Source organism: Bubalus kerabau, chromosome 10, assembly GCF_029407905.1.
Source record: "Bubalus kerabau isolate K-KA32 ecotype Philippines breed swamp buffalo chromosome 10, PCC_UOA_SB_1v2, whole genome shotgun sequence".
Lineage (NCBI taxonomy): Eukaryota > Metazoa > Chordata > Mammalia > Artiodactyla > Bovidae > Bubalus > Bubalus kerabau.
This window is the reverse complement of record NC_073633.1, coordinates 24,587,420-24,613,194: the sequence shown is the minus strand read 5'-3', so window position 1 is coordinate 24,613,194 and position 25,775 is coordinate 24,587,420. Positions and strand designations below refer to the sequence as shown.

Sequence of the window (25,775 nt, the reverse complement as noted above, 5' to 3'; positions counted from 1 at the left end):
GACATTTCACGCAGAGGGAGATGTAGAAGCAGTAGAGCACAAGGTAATACCAGACACGGGGAGTGCACCATTTAGCCTAGAAGGTTAATACAGGGGGTTAAAGTGGGAGGTTAGAGCCAGATGCCAGGAATAGGTCTAAGGTTAAAGTCCAGAAGGAAGAAATAATAGGAGTTTGATAGGGAACAATAAGAGTAAGGCTTAAAAGAGCCGGTGGTGCATTAAATTTTGCAGGCAAGAGCTCCAACTAATGAAAGGCAGGATGGGCGTAGGAAATATATTCTCAAAGCTTCCTCTTATTTATGGGAGATCCGACTTCACAGAGGAATCAGCAGAACACAGACTTCTCGGTTCCCCAGGGCCAAGACAGCCGGAGGAGCCCCGCCTCGAACCGTCACGTGGCCAGAAGCGCCCTTGGCACGTGACCCACCTCGCGCTAGGCCAATCAGCGCCTGCAGGGGCGGGGACGCGGAGTCCGAGGGGCGGGCGGATCGATTGAGCCTGCCTCTTCTCGCGAGCCTTGATGCTGTCGCTCCTCAGCCGCCCACGGCCCGGAGCGAAGGTCTCGCGAGGCTTGGGCGCTGCGGCGGTAGGAGGAGGACGGGGAAGGACGGAGCCCTGCCACGGCTGCCTCCCTCGCTCTCTACCTCGCGCACTCGCCCGCCCCCTCCCTCCCTCCCCTCCCTTCCCCGGCCCCGGCTCCGGCCCCGGCCCATTCGCTGTTCCGTCTTCTGCAGGGAGGATGTCGGGCTCGTCGCTCCCCAGTGCCCTGGCCCTCTCGCTGTTGCTGGTTTCTGGCTCCCTCCTCCCAGGGCCAGGCGCCGCTCAGAACGGTAAGCGGGGCGCCGGGGGCCGGCCGGGCGGGGGCTGAAGGATGGTGGCGGCCGGAGAGGGCATTTCGGGGCCGGAGGAGGTGGCGGAGTCCGGGGAAGGGGGCTGGTCGGAGTCTGAGGTGCTGCGGGCCCGACAGGACCAAATGCCGGTCTTGAGTTCGAAGAGGCGCGCGGGTGTGAGAACTGGAGGCGCCTGTCCGAGAGGTGGGGGCGTCCAACAAGAGCTTGGGGTGTTGCTGATTTAGAGGCTCCACAGCTTGGGGCTCGTCGCTCCGAGTCGGGGAGGGGTCCCCGAAGAAGCCGACTTGAGGAGCTGGAGTAGCGGGGGCGGATGAGGAAGGGGGGCAGCGTTTAAAGAAGGCTGCACAAGACCGACATTTGTGTTAAAGTGACGGAGAGTGGTATCAGGCTCCACAGATGAACGGGGGTCCCGTGCGCTGGGGTCGTCCAAGGTTCTTCTGGGGCCCTGTAAGACTGGTGACATCCTTAAAAAAAAATAAGAGACTTTGGGGGAAGGGAGTCCTGAAGAATACTGAGCAGAGTACTAGAGCCCTAAGGAGAGGGTAAGGAATCAGGGAGCCTTGGCTGTGGAGGTGGAGGGAAGGTGGGTGGAAAGCCGAGGTAGTGGGTTGACTGCAGTAGGGGATCTGGAAAGAGGAGCAGCAGAAGCTCTAAACGAAGTGGGGGAAGAGGGCTGGGTTTGCTAAGGAGGGTGGAGTGTTGGGCATTCTAGGGTAGTGGTTGGGAGAGCAAAAAGGAGTTTCTAAATAAGGAGAGGAAAAACGAGCAGAGGATGGGGAGAAAGGGTTGAAACTGAGGTAGGGGGAATTATTTGTTAGAGAAATAAGGGTGCGTGGCTATAGAAATGGAAGTGGGGGAAGACAGAAAATAAGGGAAGGGAGTAAAATGCAGGAAGCCGGGGGTGTAATGTTGGTTTGCAGTGTGGAGGATATATTAGGGGAAGGAGGAGCTGAGTTTTGGCAAGTGCTGTATGATATTGGTTGGGCCTTTCACACAGCTGAAACTGCAGTGGTGGGATTGAGGGCAGGCACTGGAGAGAGGGAGATGGAGGGAAGTGTGTTTTTAAGATCGAAAAGTTTCAAAAACAGAAGAGACATTATTTCTGAGGAACATAAAAGTAGTCCCTGGGATGTGTTCAGGGTACAGTGGAAAGGAGATGATTGAACTGAAGATAACTGAACTGGGTTTTGAACTGAAATCCTTGAGAGAAGATGGAGATATGGTGGGGAAGCATGGTGATGGGGGATCTAGACAAAAAAGATTCTGATTGTTAAAGATATGTGTTAAAATTCAGCTGCTGAATCTATCTTTTAGAGATGAGATTAGAAGTATTGTGAACCAGTTTCTGCTCTTGTGGAGACAGCCTTTAAGAGATTTCAAAAATATTTTTCTAGGAAAAAAATTGTGAGGTTGAACTCATTCGTGACTTTACTGGAGAGTGAACTGTAAATTCTTTTTGCTAATTCTTTGGCGTTTCTTTGTTATGCTAGAATAGTTTAAAATTACTCTTGTTGGAATAGCTGAAATTAAAATGGCATTCATAAAAAAATAAAATCAATGATAAAGCTAATTGAGTTAAGCATTCTCAGGAGAATGCATGCTTAAAATGCGGAAGATTACAATGAAAATATATCAGTCAAGGTCGAAAAAGCATCAGTTAAATGTAAGTGTTTGTTGTACCAAATCATATAAATAAAATCTTATGTATGCTTCATGGCTTCGAATGATCACTGCAGGGGTCAGGAAGGAAACACTTTTCTATTTCTAGCATTGGATATGTGAAGCATATTGGGTATTTTACACTTCAAAGCATGAGGCCACTGTGGAATGCAAGGTAGAGTTAGTCTGATTTGTCTTATCAGTTTTTAGTCTGTTACCAATAATTTCAGCTATTCTTGTGGGAAAAGGTTTCATTAGGCACAATAGGTGAGAGATTTTTGATCTTAACATGTTTAATCTTTGTGCTGGCACACAGCTTCTTAGAAAATTTATAATACAGTGAAATTGTAGTTTCTTAGCAACTAAAGCAAGGCTTTTGCATAGGCCTGTGAAGACTCATCTGGCTATTCTCAGTAATGTGTTCTAAATACAGCATAGTGCAGCCTTTTCCTTGAAATGAGCTTGAATTCAGTCACGTGACTGGTGAAGTGAAGCTGAGCTTGTAGTTGACCCAAATGAATGTAAATTTAATGCAAGAAAAAAAGGCTGTTTTTTGAGTTTGAGTCCATATAGGCAAGGATGCCTTTTTATAGCATGTCGGTAAGATTAAAGTTTTCTATTGGTAATAGCTCTTCAGTAGTCTGACCTCATGTCTTGGGGTTTATATTTTCTTATAGTGTTTCAGAAGTGGATACTGTGTTCTAGATGATCTTGAAAAGTTGGATTATCTATTTAAAATGATGACTTTAAAAAAGAAACCTCCCCAAACCTCGAAGTATTTCTGGTTTAAGTATGTGATAGTTTAGATTGAGTATAGATGCTTTTCAAAAGGTCTGTTGCATTATTCCTAAAGTGAAGAATTTGAATTAGAAGACCCTTAAGGTCTCCTCTAGCTGTGATCCATTACCAGAGAGATTCAGGGCTTTTCATTCAGGTAGAATTTGTTTCCCAACCAGATATATAGACTTGTAGGATCATAGTTTCAAGTAAAATGCTTATTTAAGGTGTCATTTTAAAGGAAGAAACCTGACCTAAAAAATAAACTTCCTGGTAAGACTTTGAAAGCTTTAGACTGAAATTAAAATTGAGTTTAGTGTAAACCAGACAGTAATATATGATGGTCAAGAGCACAGACTTTGGACCCTGATAGACCTGGATTTGAGTCCCATCTCTTGGACTGAGTGACCTTGAGTAATAAGCTTACTACTTCCAAGTCTCAGTTTTATCATCTGTAAAATGGGGTTTATAATAATGCAGTCCCCTAGGGATGATGTGAGAATTAAATGAAACAGTCTTAAAGCACTTAGATTTCTGCCTGGCATATAATTAGTTTTGGGGAGTAAATTTTTACTATACGTAACACTTTTTACTATATGTAACATATGTTACTATATGTAACATATGCTACATTACTATATGTAGCATAACAGTACTATATGTACTAAGTGTAGCATAACAGTACTATATGTACTGTTTGCTTACTATAGTGAGTAAATGTTAGTTATTTACTATTGTTATCCTTTAGAAATGCCATTATTCATTACTTATTTTTCTTTGTGTGTATATTGAGCTTGGTTAATGCTGCTCACTGTCATCTTGAATAAAGTTAAATAGGGCATTTGATGGCCCCAGATTTGTGCTTTTTGCTTATGTAACTTTTTTAGAAAAGTGACCAGCTGTGTTGCGTCTGCATTTGTAGATTCTGGTGAGGAAGTTCATATTTCCATTTCATTGTCTGGGAGATTTCATGTTTTTGTTTTGTTTCAGTGAACTAAATATCTTGTGAAAAAGAGAAATAGAATGTAGTGCCTGGACCACAGTGAAGTGTTGGAGGTGTTAGCTGATGAGTGCATGTGAAGTGTGAAAATGTAATATATTCATGTTGAAAATATAAAAATAGATAACACTGTTTAGTGGGAGAAAATGAATCTAATGAATTTTATTATTAATGATCTAAATTTTAAGAAACCATTTTGCGTGGATGATACTAGATAGTTGTGAACATTGTGTAAAAATGCCAGTATTTGCATGAGATGATTCATGAATCTTTTTCTTTTCTGTCAAGTGCTGTTTGCTTCAGTGGTTTGGCAGTTTTCTCTCCTTGAGTATGTTTTTAGACATTTGCTGTTGATTGTGCATCTCTCCTTTGGGTGAACTAAAATGAGCAATGGAAGACATGGTATCTATGGTAGCTGTGGCACAAATGACATGCCAGATACCAAGCAACAAATCTTAATGTAATAAGTCCAAAAAAAGATTTTAAATGACCAGAAGAAATTGTTTGCCTTGAAATTCATTAGCATTTCCTAAGGAGATCATAAGCCTCCAGACCCTCATGCAACTGACAACAGTGTCACTACTGATGTAATGAAGCATCCAGGCACGAGAAATTGGTCAGGGGACCAGGGTGGAAAGGCCATGTTACAGCATCAGGCTCTGTTTCTGGGCTGTTAGTCTTTGCTTTTAAGAGTTCCTGGATTCAAATTAGAAAAGAGATGCAGTTAGGTTTTTGTGTTGCCTGACATAACAGAGCTTACCCTGTTAGTATACCATGGTTCAAAACAACAAAATAAAAGCCTTTATGTGTAAATGTGCTCCACAGTCCAAACATTTGGCGTAAATTAAGATTGAAGTTCATTACAGGTCTGGTTTTGTGTGAGTTATGCAAATCCTCATGAAAAATTAGACTGCTTTGTCTTAAAGTAATTCCTTGATTTTTCTCATTAATACAATTTTGATGGGAAACATTTTATCTTGTGGAGTATACATTTAGACATTAGTAAAAGGCAAAATGTCATTGTGTTGTCTTTATTCATATTTTTAAAATAAAAATAAATATTTAACGGGTCTGCAAAGATAACCAGATATGAGTAGAAAAGTGCTCTGGCAGTTTGGACATTGTTTTTCATTTATTTAGTTTGAGCTGTTTTTTCAAAGTTAAGATATTTCATATTTAAAATCTGAAATTTTTGCTGGGTTTATGTAAAGGTGTTTTTGTTTTTACAAGACAATTTGGGAAGAAGATAAGGTGTTCATATCTGTACAAATGAAGCACGTAAAAAAATAAGGAATGATTGGGATATCACACAGGAGATGTTCAATGAAAGCTTGAATAAAATTTTGCAAAGAAATTTTGGAAAAGAGAATTCTATGAAAAAGTGTCTGAGGCAGTCTCTTTACAGTGAGCACATTCTGGACAGGCTCAGAGGTAGAGAATGAAGTTCTGAGAGAAAAGACAGAAGAAAGGCTATAGTTCTAGTAAATGGAAGAAACAGGAAGCAAGAATGAGAAATGAATCTTCCTTTGATGAGCATCTGGATAAATAGAATCTGTTAGAAAAGACCAGGGTCCTCTGGAGTGAATCCGTACATCAAAATTAAAATATGTAATGATGAAAAATCATCTCCTGAGAACAGTTGGCCTTGCTTTCAGTTTGCCTCTTTAAACAAAACACTGTCATTTTACATGAATTTTTATAAATGCCATTGATGATATGGAGCTTAATTTTAAGCACCTTAGATAATGCATTTTTTTTTTGATAATGCATTTTTAAATTGTGAGGTTTTGATGGATTTTTTTCCCCTGAATTCCTAATTTTAGTTGATAAGGATTAGCTTTGTAAAGGCAGGAAACCTCTCCAGTAAAACTAGTTGAAAATAAACTATTGCATTCTATAAGCTTATATATAGAAAAGTAAACTTCTTACTGAATTTAAAGTAAAATATTGTAGTGATCCTATGTAAAAGCATTATTCCAGAGATATTGATGTGTACATTAAAAAAGTTGAATACATAAGTAAATTTTTTGTTTTTCAAGAGTTTATTCAAGAGTCAAGATTTGTACAATTCAGGTTTACTGTGTAAAGTTGAAAGTAGGCCTAAGTTTTTATTGTGTGTTTTTGTATATAAGCAAAGACAGATGTTTATTAGTCAAACCTAATTAACTTGAGGTTATTTTTTTCTTATCATTGAGAACTTTTAATTGGTCTGTGTGGAAACGGGGTTTACTAAATGTTTAAAGAGTTCCCCTAAGTAGATTATTTGCATACAGTAAGTTAGTTGTAGATTTATTTGATGTCCCTCAGACATCTACTGGTTTTTTGTTTTGTTTCTTGTTTCTGTTGTGTTTCAAATTAAAAAACCCAGTCTTACCTTTTCATTAAAGCTGTATTAAGTTCCTTTTTCTTTTGCATTTCTGAAAACAATTATGGAATGTTTTAAGACTAACCTTCTTTCCACATACTGAAACCTTACAGTATGGTAGTGGTTTTTTGCAGATGTCAGTTTGGATGTGCTTCGCTTCTCTTTGCTTTGTCTTGATTTATATCATTGTTACACCTAAGTATTGCTTCAAATTAACCAGACAGCAAAACAGAATGAGATGATTTGACGTCACTCTGAAGGTGTCAGGATTCTATATATTATGTAAGACTATTATTGGAAAACATTAAGTTCTAAATTGTACCAATAATTTTAATCAATTTCAAATGTATACTCATATTCTAGAGGTGATTAAATATAAAATACAAAACAGTGTCAAGTCCTTTCTGATAGAATACTAACAGGGCAAAAAGTTTCATATGCATTAGGTACATTTTTTAAAAAAGGAGTGTGCTTGCATATATAAATTATGTCATTGATTCTTCTGCTAATGATAGTATTTGTAAACCACTAGACTAGGTGATGTCTAAATTCCCTTCTGGTTCTAAAATCACACAGTTCTATTAAGCTTACAGTTTAGAAGGCCTAGAGAGAGAATGCTTTGTTTAAATGAAGTTTAGAAACTTACTTTTTGAAATTAAGGAAAACTGCCTTTGAGGCATCCACTGTTTTGAAATCCAACTGCCTGTAAACCTGTTTCAGATGACACTTGTAGTTTATGTTTCAGGGAAGGCAGAATGGTGTACGTTATAGAGATCGCATATTAAACTTGCTGGGAAAATTGCCACTGTAAATGAAACAATTAAGAAATGAAAATCACTCCCTGGTAGGTAGATATTTTGTGTTTTCACTGTTGGTTGAAGGGCGGTTGGCTACTGAAGAGGCAATGAAAAGACAGTGAAGCACACTTAACTAATTGTATTTTTATGTTATCATTTGAGGAGCTTTGCTTTCTATTTTTGAATTAATTTCTCCTGTCCCTTATGCATTTTTTAAAGACCTTTAAACCTGTTCATTATAGTTGAATGGGTAAACCCAAGCATTACTTAAATTAAGTCTGAGGAAGTTTGTAGATTGATATTCCTTAGAAACAGAGTGTCAAAGTTTCAGATTATGAATTTATTCATTATTTTACTATAAATTGGTTAGGTCCATTTCCTCTTTTTTCTTTTGTACATTTTTGTCAGAATTTCAAACTTTAAAAAGTAGAATGAATAATGTTAATAAACGTCCTTATAATCATCATCTAGTGTCAGTAGTTATCAGCCACATCCTTGCTGCTTATTAATTTAAAAATAACCTGAAAAACTAACATTACAAATTAAAATTTTCTAGGTGTTGAAATGTAGTTAAGGATTAGCTTTTGTTCATAATGTAGAAATAATTTGGTTCGTATACAATCACGCTGTAATGACTTTAAAAATATAAAAGCTCTTTAGCAAAAGACTTTCAAACTTTTGACCTAGATAAATAGGTTTTATTTGTGACTAAGTATATGTAGAAATATGTAATGTTTTGTGAAACAATACCTTTCCTTACTCTGTAGTATATTTAAAGGAAATTATTGTTACATTCTAAATTGATTTCATAATTCATTAACAGGCTATGAGATTCATGTTTGAAAGACAGAGCATTGTCACGTACGGAGTAGTTTTATTTGTTTTATTTACATATACCATGTACTATGGAGCAATATGATTTTTATAAACATAATAAGGATTTTCACAAGGCATTTATCTGTAATATCAACATGTACTGTTATTAGTTATTATTAGTAAAGAGAATACAGCATTGTTTAACAATACATTACCCATTACTTATATAATATTGCTTCTTCCATCCCATTTGAATTTCCGGAAAAGGGAAGGCTATAATAATTTGAATATCATAATCAAAGCACAAGTTTTCCAGTATGTTTAGTTGTCCTTTCTTTTAAATTAGAGCTAATAGTCATTATTCCCTAGCCCTAACTTTGAGTTACTGGTTGAGTACAAGACTGGAACGCTGCTGTTTATTCTGAGCTGAATGCTTACTCTGGTGCTGTTGTTTGAGGCACATTTCTGGTGAGTACAGAGTAACTTGAACACTGGCCAAGGGAAGGAAGGGAGAGGGAAGCAGAACCATCAATGAATTATTTGCCTTTCATGTGTAAGATACTAGAGTAGCAAGTTTATTTTCTTGTCTTTAGATATCACTGCTTCTTGAAGGAAAAAAAGGCAAGATGTCTTGTCCTGTGTTGGCAACTACTTTTCAAGTAATTTTCAATCCATAGATTGAATGAAAATGTGAAATTTAAATTAGGGTTTTTCAATTTTATAAGTTTAACAGGTTGGAAGCCATTGTGGACCATGTGGAAAAAAATAGCTAAGCAGCTCCAGCATTGAAATTATATTAATCCTGAATCTCAAATAATTCATCAAGAAAGATGAAATAAATGGCTTTAATGCAAACCAGAAAGGGCTGCTACCTGGAAAAGAGCAAGTATAAAGAGGTTTCAAGTAACGTGCAGTGAAATGTTATTGAATTACTCTTAGACAAATAAGATAGTGATCACGTATTAAAATTATGGTTTCTATTTTCTTACTAGGATTGAAGTCCAAATAATTACCAACACATTCCAACCACATTTAGGAAAAGATGCAGATAGTTCTATGCTGATGGTAACATAAGACAGGAGAAAAACATGAAGGAGCTAAATTTAGGAAAAGGGAGCACTAGGGGGATGTGATTATCTATTAATACCTTCAAGGTAGCAGTGTAAATGAAGTAAGGGAATTAGGTAGTCTCCAAAGATGGATGGGCTGTATCAAAGAGCAGTGGCCTAGACCACTGGGAAGAAAAAGCATAGGTTTAGTATTAAGAAGATGATTTAAATGCAACTAGCAGAATAGAGTTATTTGCACTCACTCATAATCAGAGCCATTATAAGTAGGGCAAAGAACGGGTTGATAAGGACCTCATAAAATAGAATATCTCTTTTTGTTATATCTAGTACTTGTTTAGGAGCTCGGTAGGAGGAAAAAACCTCTATGGGAATGAATAGGCAATGAGATGGATTTTGCAGAAAGGTGTTTTTTTTTTTTTGGCTATGCCCTTTGGCTTGGGGTACTGTCTCCTCCACCTGGAATTGAACCCAGGCCTTCTGTGGTGAAAATACAGAGTCCTAACCCCTGGCCTGCCAGGGAATTCCCTTTCCAGAAGTTTTTAAGGGTCAAAAATTAGTTTGTTTCTAGCTCTAAATTTCTGTGATTATGATTCAGGAAAAATAGTAGATTAATTTTGGAATCCATTAAAGTAGCTTTTAAGACCTGCTGGTAAAAGTTTAAACAGAATTCTCTTTATTATAACCTTCATAAGCAACTTCTTTTAGTTATAAAAAATGGACACTGAAATTTTCCCAATGTTTGTTTAACACATAGAAACATAAGCTTCTTAAGAGTTCATTCATTAGACTGGGTGGAGCCTAGTAAAAGTTTAACCTTTGGCTTTTAGAAATTAGGTCCATTTTAGCTGTTAAGAAAGGCTTATCAGGAAATGAGCACTTCAGATTAATTCTTAAGGCTTTATCAGTCAAAATACTTCTGTGATAGAAACCTGAGCCTGTTTTATGAGTGGAGATCGTGCTGCAATACTTTGGTGGAGATGGGAGCTCATTTTTATTATCTGAAAGAATGTAGGGTTGCCAGATCAAAATGTGGGATGCCCAATTATATTTGAATTTCAGAAAAATAATGAGGAATTTTTATTTGGCACCTCTGGTAATCCTAGAAGAATGTCTTTTTTGCTATTTTTACCTTCCATTTAGAACTTAATAGAGTCTTGTAATTTGATAGTTTTTGTGTAGTCACTCAGTCGTGTCCAACTCTTTGGAGTTCCACAGACTGTAAGGATCCCCAGGCTCCTCTGTCCATGGAATTCTCCAGGCAATAATCCTGGAGTAGATTGCTCTTCCCTTCTCCAGAGGATCTTCTCGACCCAGAGATCAAACCTGGGTCTCCTGCATTGCAGGCAGATTCTTTACCAATTGATCTACAGGAAAGACCTGTATGGTGTATTCAAAGAAACCTTTAAAAAGTAGATTTAATATGAGCAAAATCATGTTACATCGCAAATTCTGTATGAGTAAATGTAGTTTGAAAAGTGAAAGTGAAGTTGCTCAGTCGTGTCCGACTCTTTGCGACCCTATGGTCTGTAGCCTACCAGGCTCCTCCCTCCATGGGATTCTCCAGGCAAGAGTGCTGGAGTGGGTTGCCATTTCCTTCTCCAGGGGATCTTCCCAACCCAGGGATTGAACCCCGGTCTCCTGCATTCCAGGCAGATGCTTTAACCTCTGAGCCAGTGTTACATCACATTTCTGTATATATTTTTTCAATTCTGCTATCTTATATTTGACAGTTTTTCATTTATTCTTTTAAGAATTAAAGCTATTTTAAGGTGAAGTGAGGGTCTCAGGCTTCCCCCCCCACCCCGAAGTCCCCCTTTTCTCTTCTTACCTAAGTGAAAAGTGAAAGTCACTCAGTAGTGTCTGACTCTTTGTGGCCCCATGGACTACACATGTAATCCATGAAATTCTCCAGGCCAGAATACTGGAGTGGGTAGCCTTTCCCTTCTCCAGGGATCTTCCCAACCCAGGGATCAAACCCAGCTTTCCATCATTGCAGGTGGATTCTTTACCAGCTGAGCCACCAGGGAAGCCCAAGATTACTGGAGTGGGTAGTGTATCCCTTCTCCCACAGATCTTCCTGACTCAGGAATGGAACTGGGGTCTCTTGCATTCAAGAAATTCAATCATCGACCTTTCCTAGTAGAGGGGGATAATTCAGTGAAAAGGCTAGTCTGGTAACAATCATCTAAAAATGCATATTTTATGATATGATAGAGTCATAACCAAACCTGAAATAATCTGGCCCTTTTCACTAGAACTTTATTTTCCTCTTCACTTTGCTATTAACTATTCAAGAATCAGCTGGCAGATTCTTTACCAGCTGAGCTACCAGGGAAGCCCCTCCTTAGCTAGAGTATTTTAAAATTTAGGACACTGTTGTTTGAGGGTATATGATAAAGATGGGGCTCTTGGTTCAAGGATTGTCCCTTCCAGTTTTTCCTTAGGGTCTTGGAACATATTTGCTTTCTTGTCTTGGAAGAAGAAAAGAAATGAATGAAGATATGACTGCCCACACCCTTTTCTTCTTAGTGGGTTCAGAATAATTTTTAACTTGCTTAATTATAACCACCTGATTTAGAGAATCAGGGAAAGTGTATGTGGGATGTAATTTCTTCATAGTTTAATTTCAGTACTAAGAAAAAATCATGGTTTCATGAGCTTTATTATAAAGTCTTTTGATTGGAGGTGTCTTGCTGTGTATCATTCAGTATAAGAGATCTACTTTCTGTCCTTTTGTTGTGGACTGGGATGAGGTGGCTATAAGAATTGTAAGAATTGAACAGTGTACTCCAGGGTTAATGATATTAAGTATTAAGTAGTATAAAGATCATCATAACTATTCTTATACATATTTATTTGAAATATATTTAAGGTAGTTTAACAAAGTATTAAAAATAATTCATGGTTTTATGAAACTAGAACATTAGTATATTTTAAATTTGATGCCTAAACTGAGTTGGAGACCATAGTACTGGGTAAGTAAATTGATAATCTGAGCATTAGTATATTTTAAATTTGATGCCTAAACTGAGTTGGAGACCATAGTACTGGGTTAGTGAATTGATAATCTGTCACGGTTATAAATGTGAAATGTAAATAAAACCTATTAGATCGCCTTCTGGGACAGTGTAGTTGAATGGAAAAAGGTGCTCAGTTTGGCAGTAGCTCTGGATTCTACTTCTGTTTAAGTTCCTGTGGTTTTTCTTTTTAAAATTAGTGTAATACTTAATCTGTAGGGGTTTTATGAGATAAGATAGTAATATATGGAATATGCTTTACTGTAGCGAGTCATGTAGGGATAGCTTTGAATTATGAGGCTGGTACTTTTAAGTTGTTTACTTTTAATATGCTAACTACAACTCTTGTAGTTTCATAGCAAAGTGAAGAGGAAAATAAAGTTCTAGTGAAAAGGGCCAGATTATTTCAGGCTTGGTTATGACTCTTATCATATCATAAAATATGCGTTTTTAGATGATGGTTACCAGACTAGCCTTTTCACTGAATTATCCCCCTCTACTAGGGAAGGTCGATATTGAATTTCTTATAATCCTTGATAAACTTCCCGGGTGGTGCAGTGGTAAAGAATCCTGCCAGTGCAGTAGATGCAAGAGACACAGGTTTGATCTTTGAGTCAGGAAGATCCCCTGGAGTAGGAAATGGCGACTCACTCTTGTATTCTGGCCTGGAAATTTTCCATGGACAGAGGAACCTGGCAGGCTACAGTCCTTGTGGTTGCAAAGAGTTGGACGTGACTGAGTGACTAAGCATAGAGCAGCCATCCTCACTTTACATAGTAACTTCATTCCCTGAAAATTGATAATGAAAACCATGCAAGAATACTTTGTGGTGTATTTAGAAAAGAGTTAGATTCTAGGCTCAGACTGTGTTCATCTTGAATATCGTTTGAAAGTTGTGTAGAAAGAGGGACAGTTCTTTGTTGTACAAGACACTTTGTGGGGTATCGAAGATCCCTGGTCCCAGCCCAGGCTATTAATGATATCCAAATTATTGTGTTAACCAAAAATACACTTACAACTTTACATGCTTTGTAAAAGTCAGAGCAGCTTCAGTTGAGAACATTTCCATTTTGTGCCTGCACTTAAGTATCCTCTGATAATGGGTTATAGTGCCTAGTTCCTGAGACAACCTCTGGTCAAAACCACACCTCTTCTAGGAATGGAAAGGCAAGGAGAGCAGCTGTTGCCTTGTTTTTATTGGCTTTGTTGACATGTATTAAAGCAGGGATGCAAACTTGTTTACCATAGGAGCTAGGCAAGCACTATTTGCTAAAGTGGAGAATATGATAGATGCTTTGACTGAATACTGGACTTTTAAAAGTACTGTGCGGGTCCTACAGTGTAGAACATGGAACTCTGCTCAATGTTATGTGGCAACCTGGATGGGAGGGGAGTTAAGGGGAGAATGAATACATACATATGTATGAACATGAACCGGGAGATGGTGAGGAACAGGGACACCTGGCTTGCTGCAGTCCATGGGGTTGCAAACAGTCGGGCATAACTTGGTGACTGAACAACAACAGCGTATGTATGGCTTAGTGGCTTTGCAGTTCACCTGAAACTATCACAGCGTTGTTAATTGGCTATACCCCAATACAAAATAAGTTTCTTTAAAAAACAATACTGTGCTGGTCAAGTAAGACTGTCAGTGGCCCCCCGTTTTGTGTCCTCTTCACCAAAGAATTATGTTACAGATTTTGAAGCCTAAGAGTCTGGATTGGAGTCTTGACTTTTGCTAAGTCTCTTACTCTGTTTCCTCATCTGTTTATTTGGAATAATAAACATCTCACAGGTTAGAATGAAAGGCATGCATAAATCAACTAACATGGTAGCTGACACAGAATGTGCTTGATAAGATTTATTGTCACTAATAGCCTTCAGTTATCTTGGCTTACTTTTTTTAATTTTATTTTTAATTGAAAGATAATTGCTTTACATTGTTGGTTTCTGCCATACAACAGTGTGAATCAGCCATAGTATACATATGTCCCTTCCCTATTGAGCCTCCCTCCTACCCCCCCACCCAACCTCCCCTTTCTAGATTGTCACAGAGTATCAGGTTGAGCTCCCTGTGTTATACAGCAACTTCCCATTAGCTATCTATTTTACATATGATTGGGCTTCCCTGGTGGCTCAGCTGGTAAAAAATCTGCCTGCAATGCAGGAGACCTGGGTTCGATCCCTGGGTTGGGAAGGGCTCCTGGAGAAGGGAAGGGCTATTCCAGTACTGGAATATTCCAGTACTCTGGCCTGGAGAATTCCATGAACTGTATAGTCCATGGGGCCACAAAGAGTTGGACACAACTGAGCGACTTTCACTTCACTTACATATGATAGTGTATATGTTTCAATGACACTCTCTCAATTTGTCCCACTCTCTCCTTCCCCTGCTGTGTCCACTAGGACATCCACTAGATGTCCATCGACAAATGAATGGATAAAGAAGTTGTAGTAATATATACAATGGAATATTACTCAGCCATAAAAAGGAACACATTTGAGTCAGCTCTAGTGAGTTGGATGTTACAGAGCCTGTTATTATAGAGTGAAGTAAGTCAGAAAGAGAAAAACAAATAAATATTAATGCATATATAATGGAATCTTGCTTTACTTTTTAACCTGTTTGAAAGCTAGCTATACTTATAGTGAAATGGTTAAGAAATTTGAAATCTCTAATATGGGGGATGTTAGACTTCTTACTTTCAATAGAAACAGGGAAGTAATTAAAATGAAAATTTTAGGTTAATACACAACTTACCTACCACTTAAGGTATTTGGAGCCTGATGATTTTAAGCTGTTTGGAGCCTGATGCTTATAACACTATAAACATGCAGATTCCAAACTATTTCAGTAGATTAGCCTCCTTAGTCTTTCAAGTTAGCTTTCAGTCTTAGCAGAGCAATGATCTTTATTTAGCATGATATTTATTTTTAAAGTAATGTTGGAGCAGGTAATTTTGATGGTATTGCAGTACCTTATTGCACCTTCAAAATTAGATTATGCCATAGAAGTGACATACTTTTATATTTGTTGCTTGAGCTAGAAATATAGCAACATGATTTTTACTAGGAAACTGATTTATGATTTTCTTTCATTTGCCCAGTAAATGTCTTGAAAGCTCTACATTTTCTTGGTTCGTGTAAAAAACCTTTAGAGGCATATACATCTTGTTGTATATCTTGTTTTCATACTTTAGCAGCAGAAATTTTTTAAACTTTCATTTTTCTTCAGTAATTAACACAGTAACCTAAATGATTAAAGCAACACTTGTGCTTTATTTCCTTGTTCCTGTTCTTCTTACTTCTGTTGTTCATCTTTGTTTTCCTCCACAATATTATTTTGAGCCTTATGTTATAATGATAAGTAGGTATTATTTTTTATAAGTCCCCCTCTCCCTGCTTGGCAACCCACTCCAGTATTCTTGCCTGGAGAATTCCATGGACAGAGGAGCCTGGCAGGCTACAGTCCATAGGGTTGCAAAGAGTCAGACACGACAGAGCAACTAGTACACACATCTTAACTTTAGTGTTTTCTACCCACCTCTACTTGGTCCTGTCCTTTCTGGTATTTTCAGTTGTTTCTAGATAAACATTTGGCACTTTTAAACTCTTTGTCCTGTTTTATTTGAATCCCTTTGAGACAGAGGGGTAGCAAATTCTGTTATACTTCTAATACACAAAATTTTGTTTAGCTGACTAATATTTTGAGCTGATTCGTTTGCATACTGACTTCTGGGTATTTTTGCTTTTCCTAGTAGATGTTTACTGAGATTTTTCTAACATGCTTTTTTAATCCCCACAGGGTTGTATAAAGTCCATATTTTTCAGAAAGTTTAGGTAGTCTTTGAGGCCAGTTACAAAGGAAATTAATTCCTGAAGGAACTGGGGACATCAAGGCAGAAGGAACTTCAGACAGGCAGCTGGTAATGAATATTGATTGTAACCTGTGAGGTACTTGCTGTGGGCTGGCAAATTTTAGTGCTTCCCTGCAAGACTGCCTCTTAACTGTGGAGTGCACATGAAACATTCTGAAATGTCTGCCCATGGAGCATATAATTTGCTGCTCAGTGGCAGGTAGACATTAAAATTCAATTATGGGTTGGGGGTAGTGTTAGGGGTAATCAGATTTTACAGCTGTAGGATGAAAAGGTAAATTTTGATGTGCATTAAAGGAAAAAAAAAAATTAGAGTATACAGAGAAGTAAATGAAAACTGCTCAGAAATAGCCAGAAGTATTACCTTGCTGGCATTTGTATTTCAGGTCAGGTACGTATATTTTATCAGCTGTTTAAAGTCAGAATGGGAAAGAATTTGAGTGGAACATGTTTTTAGTGGTGTCTTAAGAGTGTCACCTTACCATTCTGCAGTACTAGCCATTGCCACTGAAGAAGCTCAAGAAGTGTATCGTCTTAAACTCTCAAAATACACCATTGGAAAAACCTGACAGGCCTAGTAGTACCAGGTGAACCTGCAGTAACCAGATATATAAGCTCGTGAGCTATCTCTGCCTGAAAGGTAATGAAGTTTTCATCAGGTTGAAGTTTCAAAGAATAAATATAGCTAACTACAGGAGGCAGTATTAGAGGCAGAGAGGCTGACTCTTCCTACCTTGAATAGTGATTAAACAACTTTTTGACATGGAATTATTTAACTTAAAATTTTGAAAAAGGAAAGTTTCTGGAAAATTAGGAAAGACTTGCTTAACATAATTTCAAATAATACTTAGGTATTATAGGTAAAATATTAAAGTTCTCCCTTTCACCCTCGATGCCCATTCCTCAGGATAAGTGCTGTTAGTAGTTTGTTGTGTTTCTTTTCAAAGCTTGTCCTTTAAAAACATGAACATTTACAGGCTGTAGTGCTTTGTTTTCATTGTTTAGTCACTAAATTGTGTCCATCTCTTTGCGACCCCATGCACTGTAGCCCACCAGGCTCTTCTGTCCATGGGATTTCCCAGGCAAGAATACTGAAGTGGATTGCCATGCACTCTTCCAGGGGATCTTTCCGACCCAGGGATCCAGCCTGGGTCTCCTGCATTGCAGGCAAATTCTTTACCACTGAGCCACCTGGGAAGCCCCTGTATTAATTATGTTATAATTCATTTTGATATTTATAGCCTTCATTTTTTAAGTATAGTAATTGGAGTGACAGATCCTTTCATTTATATTAGTGTATGGAGCCTCTAGGATACATCTGTTGTTATTGTCACTGAAGGGAATTATGTTGATGATGACTGAATTCTTGGTAAGAAATTGGCTCACTGAGAGGACCTTTCTCGTTCCAAACAAGGAAAAGCTTCATTAAATGGAAAAAGAAGAATATATTGCTGTATTTTTATACTCAGTCGTATTTTTTTAGTGGAAATCTTAAATGTTTATACATTTACTATTTGGCATGTAAATAATTCCTGGGACAACTCTGCTAATTTTTAATGGAAGTGTACTGTATACAGTTTTGCTATCCCTTTTCAAGAGAAGCATACTGCCTGTGTTTGGGGCAGTAGGTTAGTAATATAACCTGATCCTTCCCCTCATTGTGGAGGTGGAGGTAGTACCTAATTGTGGAGTTATGAGATAATGAAGACCTGAAACAAAATGATAAGAGTATAATTAAGTAATTATGAGAGAATAGTTTTGGATTGTTGACTGAACATTGGGATTTCCAGAGGAATTGAGGAGGGAGCAGATTTTAGTAGATAGAACATTTGTGAACAGGAATCAAGAATTTTGGATTCTAGTAAGGGTTTTCAGCTACATTCTCTTTGGACTATGATATCTAAGTGTTAGATTGGGGTGAGAATTAGATTTAGGAATTTTCAAACTGTAGCAAGTTTTTTTCCTTAAAAAGTAGAATCTTAATTTTTAATTAGATAAATGTAGAGCTGTTTGGGGGAGAAGGAATCCACTAACTGTTCCAAAGAATCCTTAGGGCCCGAGGAGCTGGGTTTTAAAATTATTGAAATATATGACTCCTTTGTAGACCTACTTCTGAAGTTTTTGCACAAGGATGTTTCTTACCTTTGATTTACAGTCTGCTTGGGCAGTCTTGGTATCTGTGGATACTTGGCAAAGTAGACGATTGAAATATTTTTACTAATACATGTGTCCACAGTTGAAATAAGACCAAAAGAAAGGATGATCCTTTTAAGACAGTCTTATTATTAGACAGCACAAGCATAATCATCCTATGCAAAGTGTACTTGGTAAAATAATTTTTATTGCAAGGTTTGTAAGCTGCTTTGTGAGAAAGAGCTACCTGTCATTTGTCCTGAGTTTTGAAATCCAAATTCAAATAGGAGAATACAGAGGTGTGCTGTTGAGACTCTGCTTGGAAAAGGATTGAAAGTGCTATTCCTTTTCATCCCTTAGTGGGAAGAAAATCTTAGGGGTAGCAACCACCTTGAAGATCTGCCAGTAAGAACTGGAGATCTACCACTAAGTTCCAGTTTACTATTTAGGAGTGCCAGCTTAAAACAATAAGTCACAGGATGTCAAATACTTTTTAAGCTCACAGGCCCACACAATTTCCATAGAGATAACAGATAATTGGAGATGGCTGTGTAGTGATAAAAGCCTGAACTGGTAATGTCAATGAGAAAGAAGTAGAACATACCATGTGATGGTCATTCTAAGATAAAATGTTTTTGAATTAAATAGTGTATGTAGGATGTTAGTTCTAATTGTTCATAGTAAACAAAACATTTCTATTAATGATAGTTTAATATAGTGTTTTGAACTCTGGAATTGTAACTGCCAGAGTATGCGTCCTGCCTCTGCACATCTGTAGAATGACAGTACAATCTTAAGTTAGGGTAGTGAATTAAATTGTATGATATACTTTGCCCGGTGCCTGACATATGTGAACATCAGTAAAGCTTAGCTCCCGGTATAATAATTTGGTTTCAGAGATGTTCAGTTATGCGTTTAGTAATCTATTTTGAGTGTTCTTAAAATAGAAAAAAGAATAGTTAGAAAATGTCCTACTCCCTGCCCCTTCCCCACAGATGTTTTTCTTAAAGGTTATCATTTCAAAGAAGGAAATTTCTAGGCTGTTTTTGATTCTAGAAGAACTTCCTTTTTAGAATTGATGATAGGCAGCATCATTACCTAATTTGAAAAAGAATACAAAAGTTGCAGTCTAACTGTAAAGTAAAATCTCAAATCAGAAATCTTTTACACTCAATTTTTATTTCCTTGCCTACTAGGATTAAAAGATCCTTGATTGTAACTGACTATATTACCCAACATGTTGGGATGTAACTCAAAGATTGACTCAATGGACATGAGTTTGAGTAAACTCAGGGGGATAGTGAAGGACAGAGAAGCCTGGTGTGCTATAGTTAATGGGGTCATAAAGAGTTAGACACGACTTAACAACTGAACAACAACAAAAAATTAGGATTAATGGATGTATAGCAAAAAAACAAACTGACATTAGGGATTTTTTTTTTTTTCTAATAAGAAACTTGTAGGGACTCTCTGATAAATTCAAATATGCCGTAGCCTGGTCTCCTAGAATTTATGATTCTGTTGATACTCAGAAAAATGGCTCTGATATGAAAAACTGCTAATTTAAGAAAGACGGTTTCATTTATTTTACTGTTCATTAACATAATTACTAGTACATTTTAAGTTGTTAATAGGTTGAAATCTAATGAAAGAATTTTAAGGTTAATTCTTGATGAGTGAGAATTGTGTTTCTCACCATTCGTTTAACAAATATTATTGAGTGTAATATGTACAGCAAGGTATTGTGGGGATACAAAATTAGAGACATTCTGCGCCATTGTTGAAGTGGAGAATCTCTTGATTGCTTGCCTGTTTTGCTGTCCTTATTTTCCAAAATCATATCTGGTTAATAGTTGCAGAAATATTGAAGCGGACCAGATTGCAGGAAAAAGAACGTAAACATTGCTTCAGTTCAGTTCAGTCGCTCAGTCGTGTCCGACTCTTTGCAACCCATGAATTGCAGCACACCAGGCCTCCCTGTCCATCACCAGCTCCCGGAGTTCACTCAGACTCAGTCCGTCTAGTCTGTGATGCTTGGACTCATAAATTTTGCCACCGTCACAATTTAAGTAATGGGAAAGTTGCAGTTTCAACATATTGTTAATATGGTCCATAGTTAAAGGAGTAAAATTTGTCTGTTTTCATAAATCCTTGTAAAGAAATGTGAAAATAAAACTCAGTGTAGTTCTGTTGAGTATCCTCAAAATTTTAAATTTAGGGACCACTGGGGCCCAGAGTGAGGAAGGAAATTTCCCATTCTGTGCCATTGTTGAAGTGAAGAAACTCTTGCTTGTGTGTTACAGTCCTTATTTTCCAAAATCATATCTGGTTAATAATTAAAGAAACATTGAGGAGGACTAGAAGGCAGGAAAAAGGACATAAACATCACAAACTTAATGAACTTTTATCACGGCGTTAAATAGGAACTATGATTCTTGGTTTTTTCTTTTCCTCTGGAATCACTTGGTCTGTGGCATATTGGCTTTGTTTCATTTCAGTCTCTGCTGCAGAGTGCAGGGTGAGAGTTGGTTTAGTCTTGGGCTTTAGCCTGAGATTCTGTACGTTTTCCTTTTTTAAAAGTTGAGAAAATTTGGTTGGGATTAAGTGTTAGCTTTTTCAAAAGAAAAGCATTTCCCAAGATAATCTTTGGAACCAGATAGGTGCTATTTTTATGAAAGGTTAAGGATTCTTTGTTAAGACTAATAGCATTACATAGTCTACTCAAGTAAAGTCTAATGCTGCTGTGGGAGCTTTTGGCATGGATACTGTGTCAGAATCTGAGTCCCTGACAGCAGAACCATGAAAAGACCCTTCTTGTTAATCTTCCAAAGCAGAATAATAAATTATTTACGTGAGGTTATGAAGTATTGTCCAGATAACAGGAAGGGATTAATTCCTATTTTGGTGTATTTTATCCTAGTAAAAGTACATTACATTCAGTGGTGAATCATTGGAAAGAACAGTTCTGTAGAAAGTTCCATCCTCAGTTCCTTTTTCATCCTCTGAGTGATCTTATCTTTTCCCATGGCTCAACTTCCTCCTAAGCTGCTAATTCCCAAGTGTGTATTTCTAGCCTCTGATTCTCTCCTGAATACCAGATGCATGTATATGTTTTTTATTATAATATCTGAACATCTCACCAGTATAGCCCATCCTGTATGTGCCTCCAAAGCCAACTCTCAGCTTGCCTTCCTTTATTCCATTTATAGTATCACTCTCCACACCACAGTCAGTAGTTTCAGTGAATTCTATCCTGTAAACATATCTTACATCCATCATCTTCTCACCATTTCTACAGCTTCTCTAAACTAGTTCGACTCATTTTTCATTTGGATTAGTGAATGAGTTTCCTAACTCCTTTCCCAGTTTGGATCCATTCTGCATACAGCGACCAGTCAGATCTGTCATATCACTTATTCTGTTGAAAGAAGTCCAAGCTCTTAGCCTGTAGGATGCTTGTCACTTTCCCTAAATTGTGAGGTCTTGAGGCTATAGATATCTTATTTTTATGAGTAGCATGAACATTTGACAAGTGCTTGGCATGTAAAATCACTCAAAAAATGTTGAATTTTTTTTAGCTTTGTTTAGAACTAATTATTTCTGCCACTTCTCAATACTGTATTCAAAACTTTGTGCCACTTCTCAATACTGTATTCAAAACTATTTCCTTTTGGCAAGAGCAAGGCCTTGTCCCCCAGCTGACAAGGCTACTACATTCAGCTTTTATGCCTGAGGTTTCTATGCATATATCAGCCCTCTCCCCTCAGTAAAATTAGTAACTTCCCTTATGATTTTGTTGTCTTTCATATGTCTTTTATAAAAGTGGCCATTGCCAATTGTATTGTAATTGTTTTTCTGTCTCATGTTTTACAAAATTGAGTCCCTTTAGGAACAAGGTTTATTTTAGTTGTCCCTGTGCACAGTCCTTGCTAAGTAAGCCCTCAGTAACTTTCTCTCAACTTACAGATAAGTTGAACAAATATTAGATAGAAGTCATTATGAAGTCATAGTGAGTGGCATCTTTTCACATTCCTTCTTTTGGTTATGAATCAGACTCATCACTAGGAGAGTCTTTATATGGTTTCAGAAACATCTGTGTGGTTCCTTTGCCCCTATTTTCTTACATCTGAAAAAGCTAAAAATCGAGCAGTTTCAGACTCTCTAAGACAGAAGTTGTTGACGTGTGGCCTGCGAAGCAGCAATACCAGCATCATCTGAGAACTTGTTACAAATGCCTGTTCCTAAGCCCCTTTCCAGATCTACTGAATCAGAATTTCCAGGGATGGGGCCCAGCAATCTGTGTTTTAACAGGTAATTCTGATGCATGATAGTTTAAAAAATCACTGCTCTAGGATTTTGCCATCTAAAGAAAGTGTTGCCTTTAATATGTAATAACAAAGTTCCCAGTGTGATTTCCACTATAAACTGTTTATACTTTGGAAGTAATTCATCAGCTGGGAAGACTGTAACTGACTGTATTACCTAACATCTTGGGATGTGATTCAAAGATTGAATTTTCCTGTGTGCAAAGTGTTTGATTCTGGCTTCTGGGAATGGCTATTTAAAAGAAGGTAAGAGAGGGACTTTTTACCTCTTCAGTCAAAATATCTTCTAGATTAAATTCACACTATCAGCTCCAGCTACTTGTGTTTGCTGTCATTCTCATGGGCTATATGAGGATGAAAGAATGAGATAAATCATATTATCCTCTGGAAGAATGTGCCAAATTGTGTTATTTTTAATATTGAAATCCTGGTTGTTGATATGTTGTCAGGGACAAGAAAGTGAGCTCATTATCAAAAGTTATATTGAATCTGTGATGGTGCTATGCATCCTCAGTCATGTCGCACTCTTTTAAGACCTCCTGGACTGTAACCCACCAGGCTCCTCTGTCCATGGGATTTCCTAGGCAAGAATACTGGAGCGGCATTTTCTTCTCCAGGGGATCTTCCCCATCCAGGGATCGAACCCGAGTCTCCTGCATTGACAGGCAGATACTTTTACCACTGTGGCACCTGGGAAGAAAAAACTAGTAAACTAAAAGAAAAATAAATTGTGTTATCTTTACTTAATTACTTTGTCTGCAAATTTCACTTGTCTAATACAGAAATTTGCAAAGAAAGTAATTAGTGGAGATTACTAATTGCCCATGGCTTTTCGTGGTGTAAGTAAGGATCACATAATGTATTTTTCTCTTAGTTTTACTAGTTTGTTTTTGTTTTTGGCAGTGGTACAAGTCTTGTGGGATCTTAGTTCCCTGACCAGATATTGAAATCTTAGCAGTGAAAGCATGGAGTCCTAACCACTAGAGTGTCAGGGAATTCCCCTCCACTCCCTCCTTGCTTTTGAGAACGGTTTATTTAACTGCAGTATTCGACCTTTCCAGAATATTGTTTTCATTTTGTCGTTAATAAATCCTAAATGAAGGGTCAATTGAGGCATACTCTTCAAATACTCTGTTACTGTGTCTCTTCTCCAAAAACATTGTTTCTGGCTTCCAAGTTCCATTTGGGTGTGTTTTTACTGGCCCACAGGTAGTTTTCACCATCTCTTGGGATAAGAGCTTTTGTTAGTGTTTGCTTAAATATGTAAGTAAGGGTTTCATTGTTTGAAACCAGACCTTTCATTAAGAATGTTTTTTGAGATACTGCTGGTTTGTACGCATTGTCTGTTTCCTTTGGATGAAACATCTGTGGTTTTTAATGGCTAGCAAAACTAGCTTTTTTCCTTTGTGTATTAACAGTTTGAGTACTGTTTGTAGAGTTAAAAAGTAGATTTTCTGCAGTTCCTGAAAAGATTAGCTTGACAGCAGTTTGTGGCTACTGCATTTTTTCCCCCTTGGACACATCCTTAGTTGAAAACTAAGGTTATGGTCATTTTGATGTCACAGTCCAAATGGGTCCTTATCTATATTTAACTTCACTTTCTTTGCTCAAGATTAAGTTAAAATGCCTCTTTCCTCCCTGATGTGAGGAAGAAGTGTTGTTAGTCTCAAGGACTGTCTATAACAAGGAAGCTGTTTACTGCATTGTTAGTAAAGGCATAGACTCAGTGGCTAAAATTTTATGATAGATAGCCTATAAGCAGAGTTTTCAATTTCTTATTGCCCATTTGAGGATATTCTGGGACATAGGTGAGTGTTACTGAGCCCTTTCCTGGAGCATGTTAGATACGCATGAAGAAATGCAGGAGGGGTGAGTTCTGAGCTGATTGTTCTCTCTGCTGTTAAAAATTTCCAGTCCTTCTTATTTCTTAGATTTGGTGTCAAGTTCTGTTTTTATAAGACCCTCTTTTTTTTTAAACTAGTATCCTAATTTTTAAAAATTTAATGCTGCAGTCTTACTTTATATTTTAATGCCCCTTTCTATTTAAAACATGTTGAAATTCTCTGGGTCATTCGTTTTCATACTTCTTTCGTTTGGAAAATTGAAAAATTCAGAAAAAGTGTAATGAGCAACTCCCATTCCCCCTGGGTGAGTCTGAATTCTGTCCCCCCAACTTTTTCAACCCACAGTGTTTTTGAGGTGCTTCAGTAGAATACCCAGAAATGATTTAGGTCAGCCTTTAAATTACAGAGTAGAATGCTTGCATAAAACAGCCATCTTATATTATTACATTTTTAGCTCTATAGGTTACAAAGTAACTGTACTTACATTGTTCATATGAACCGCACCATGACCTTATGAAGAAGGTAGGAATTATTATCCCCATTTTTCAGATGAGGAGACTGAGTTTGAAGAAGTTGAAGAAACCAACCCAGATGTTGTAAACCATGGCTCATATCCTTATAAGGTGAGCTCTCAATTTAAATAGAGAGACCCTTATCTCTCCACACATCCAGTAGCAATACAGTCAAAACTCAGTGTTCAACCTGGTGTCTGGGACATCTCTCCCTATATTGTATGCAAATTTTTGTGTGTATTTTCTGGTAAGAGACAAGCCTGTGACTTTTTTTTTTTTTTTTTAATCATTGTTGTTTAGTTGCTAAGTAATGTCTGACTCTCTGCGACCCCATGGACTGTGGCCCTCCAGACTCCTCTGTCCATGGGATTTCTCAGGCAAGAATACTGGAGTAGCTTGCCATTTCCTTTCTCTAGGAGATCTTTCTGACTAAGGGATGTAACCCAGGTCTCCTGCATTGCAGGCAGATTCTTTACTGCTGAGCTCCTAGGAAAGTCCCTTTTAATCATGCTATGCCTTCTTGTGTGTGTGTGTGTCACTGAGTTTTAGTCCCATGGATCTTGATAGGTCATGCTTGTTTAGCTTATGACAGGGAATTGACAGCAGGACTGAACGAAAATTTGTGTTGAATGAAGATCAGTCATATTGAATGCCTATTTCTTGTCTATCCTAAAGTAACTTAACATTTGTAGAACCTACAGATCTCTTCCATATATGTCACATGACTTCTA

The 25,775-nt window shown here is 37.6% G+C and overlaps 1 protein-coding gene across 3 annotated transcripts in view; it reads left to right on the top strand.

Annotated features, from left to right (window-relative positions):
- Window positions 1-591: 591 nt before the first annotated feature.
- Window positions 592-25,775, top strand: part of NPTN (neuroplastin) — a 64,303-nt gene continuing 39,119 nt past the window's right edge. For all 3 annotated transcript variants that reach the window (XR_008698985.1, XR_008698984.1, XM_055536936.1), the window contains exon 1: window positions 592-830. Coding sequence is in view for 1 of the 3 variants with exons in the window: in XM_055536936.1 (XP_055392911.1) it covers window positions 740-830 (91 nt within the window). In the remaining 2 variants the exon portion in view is untranslated. The remainder of the gene's footprint in view (window positions 831-25,775) is intronic.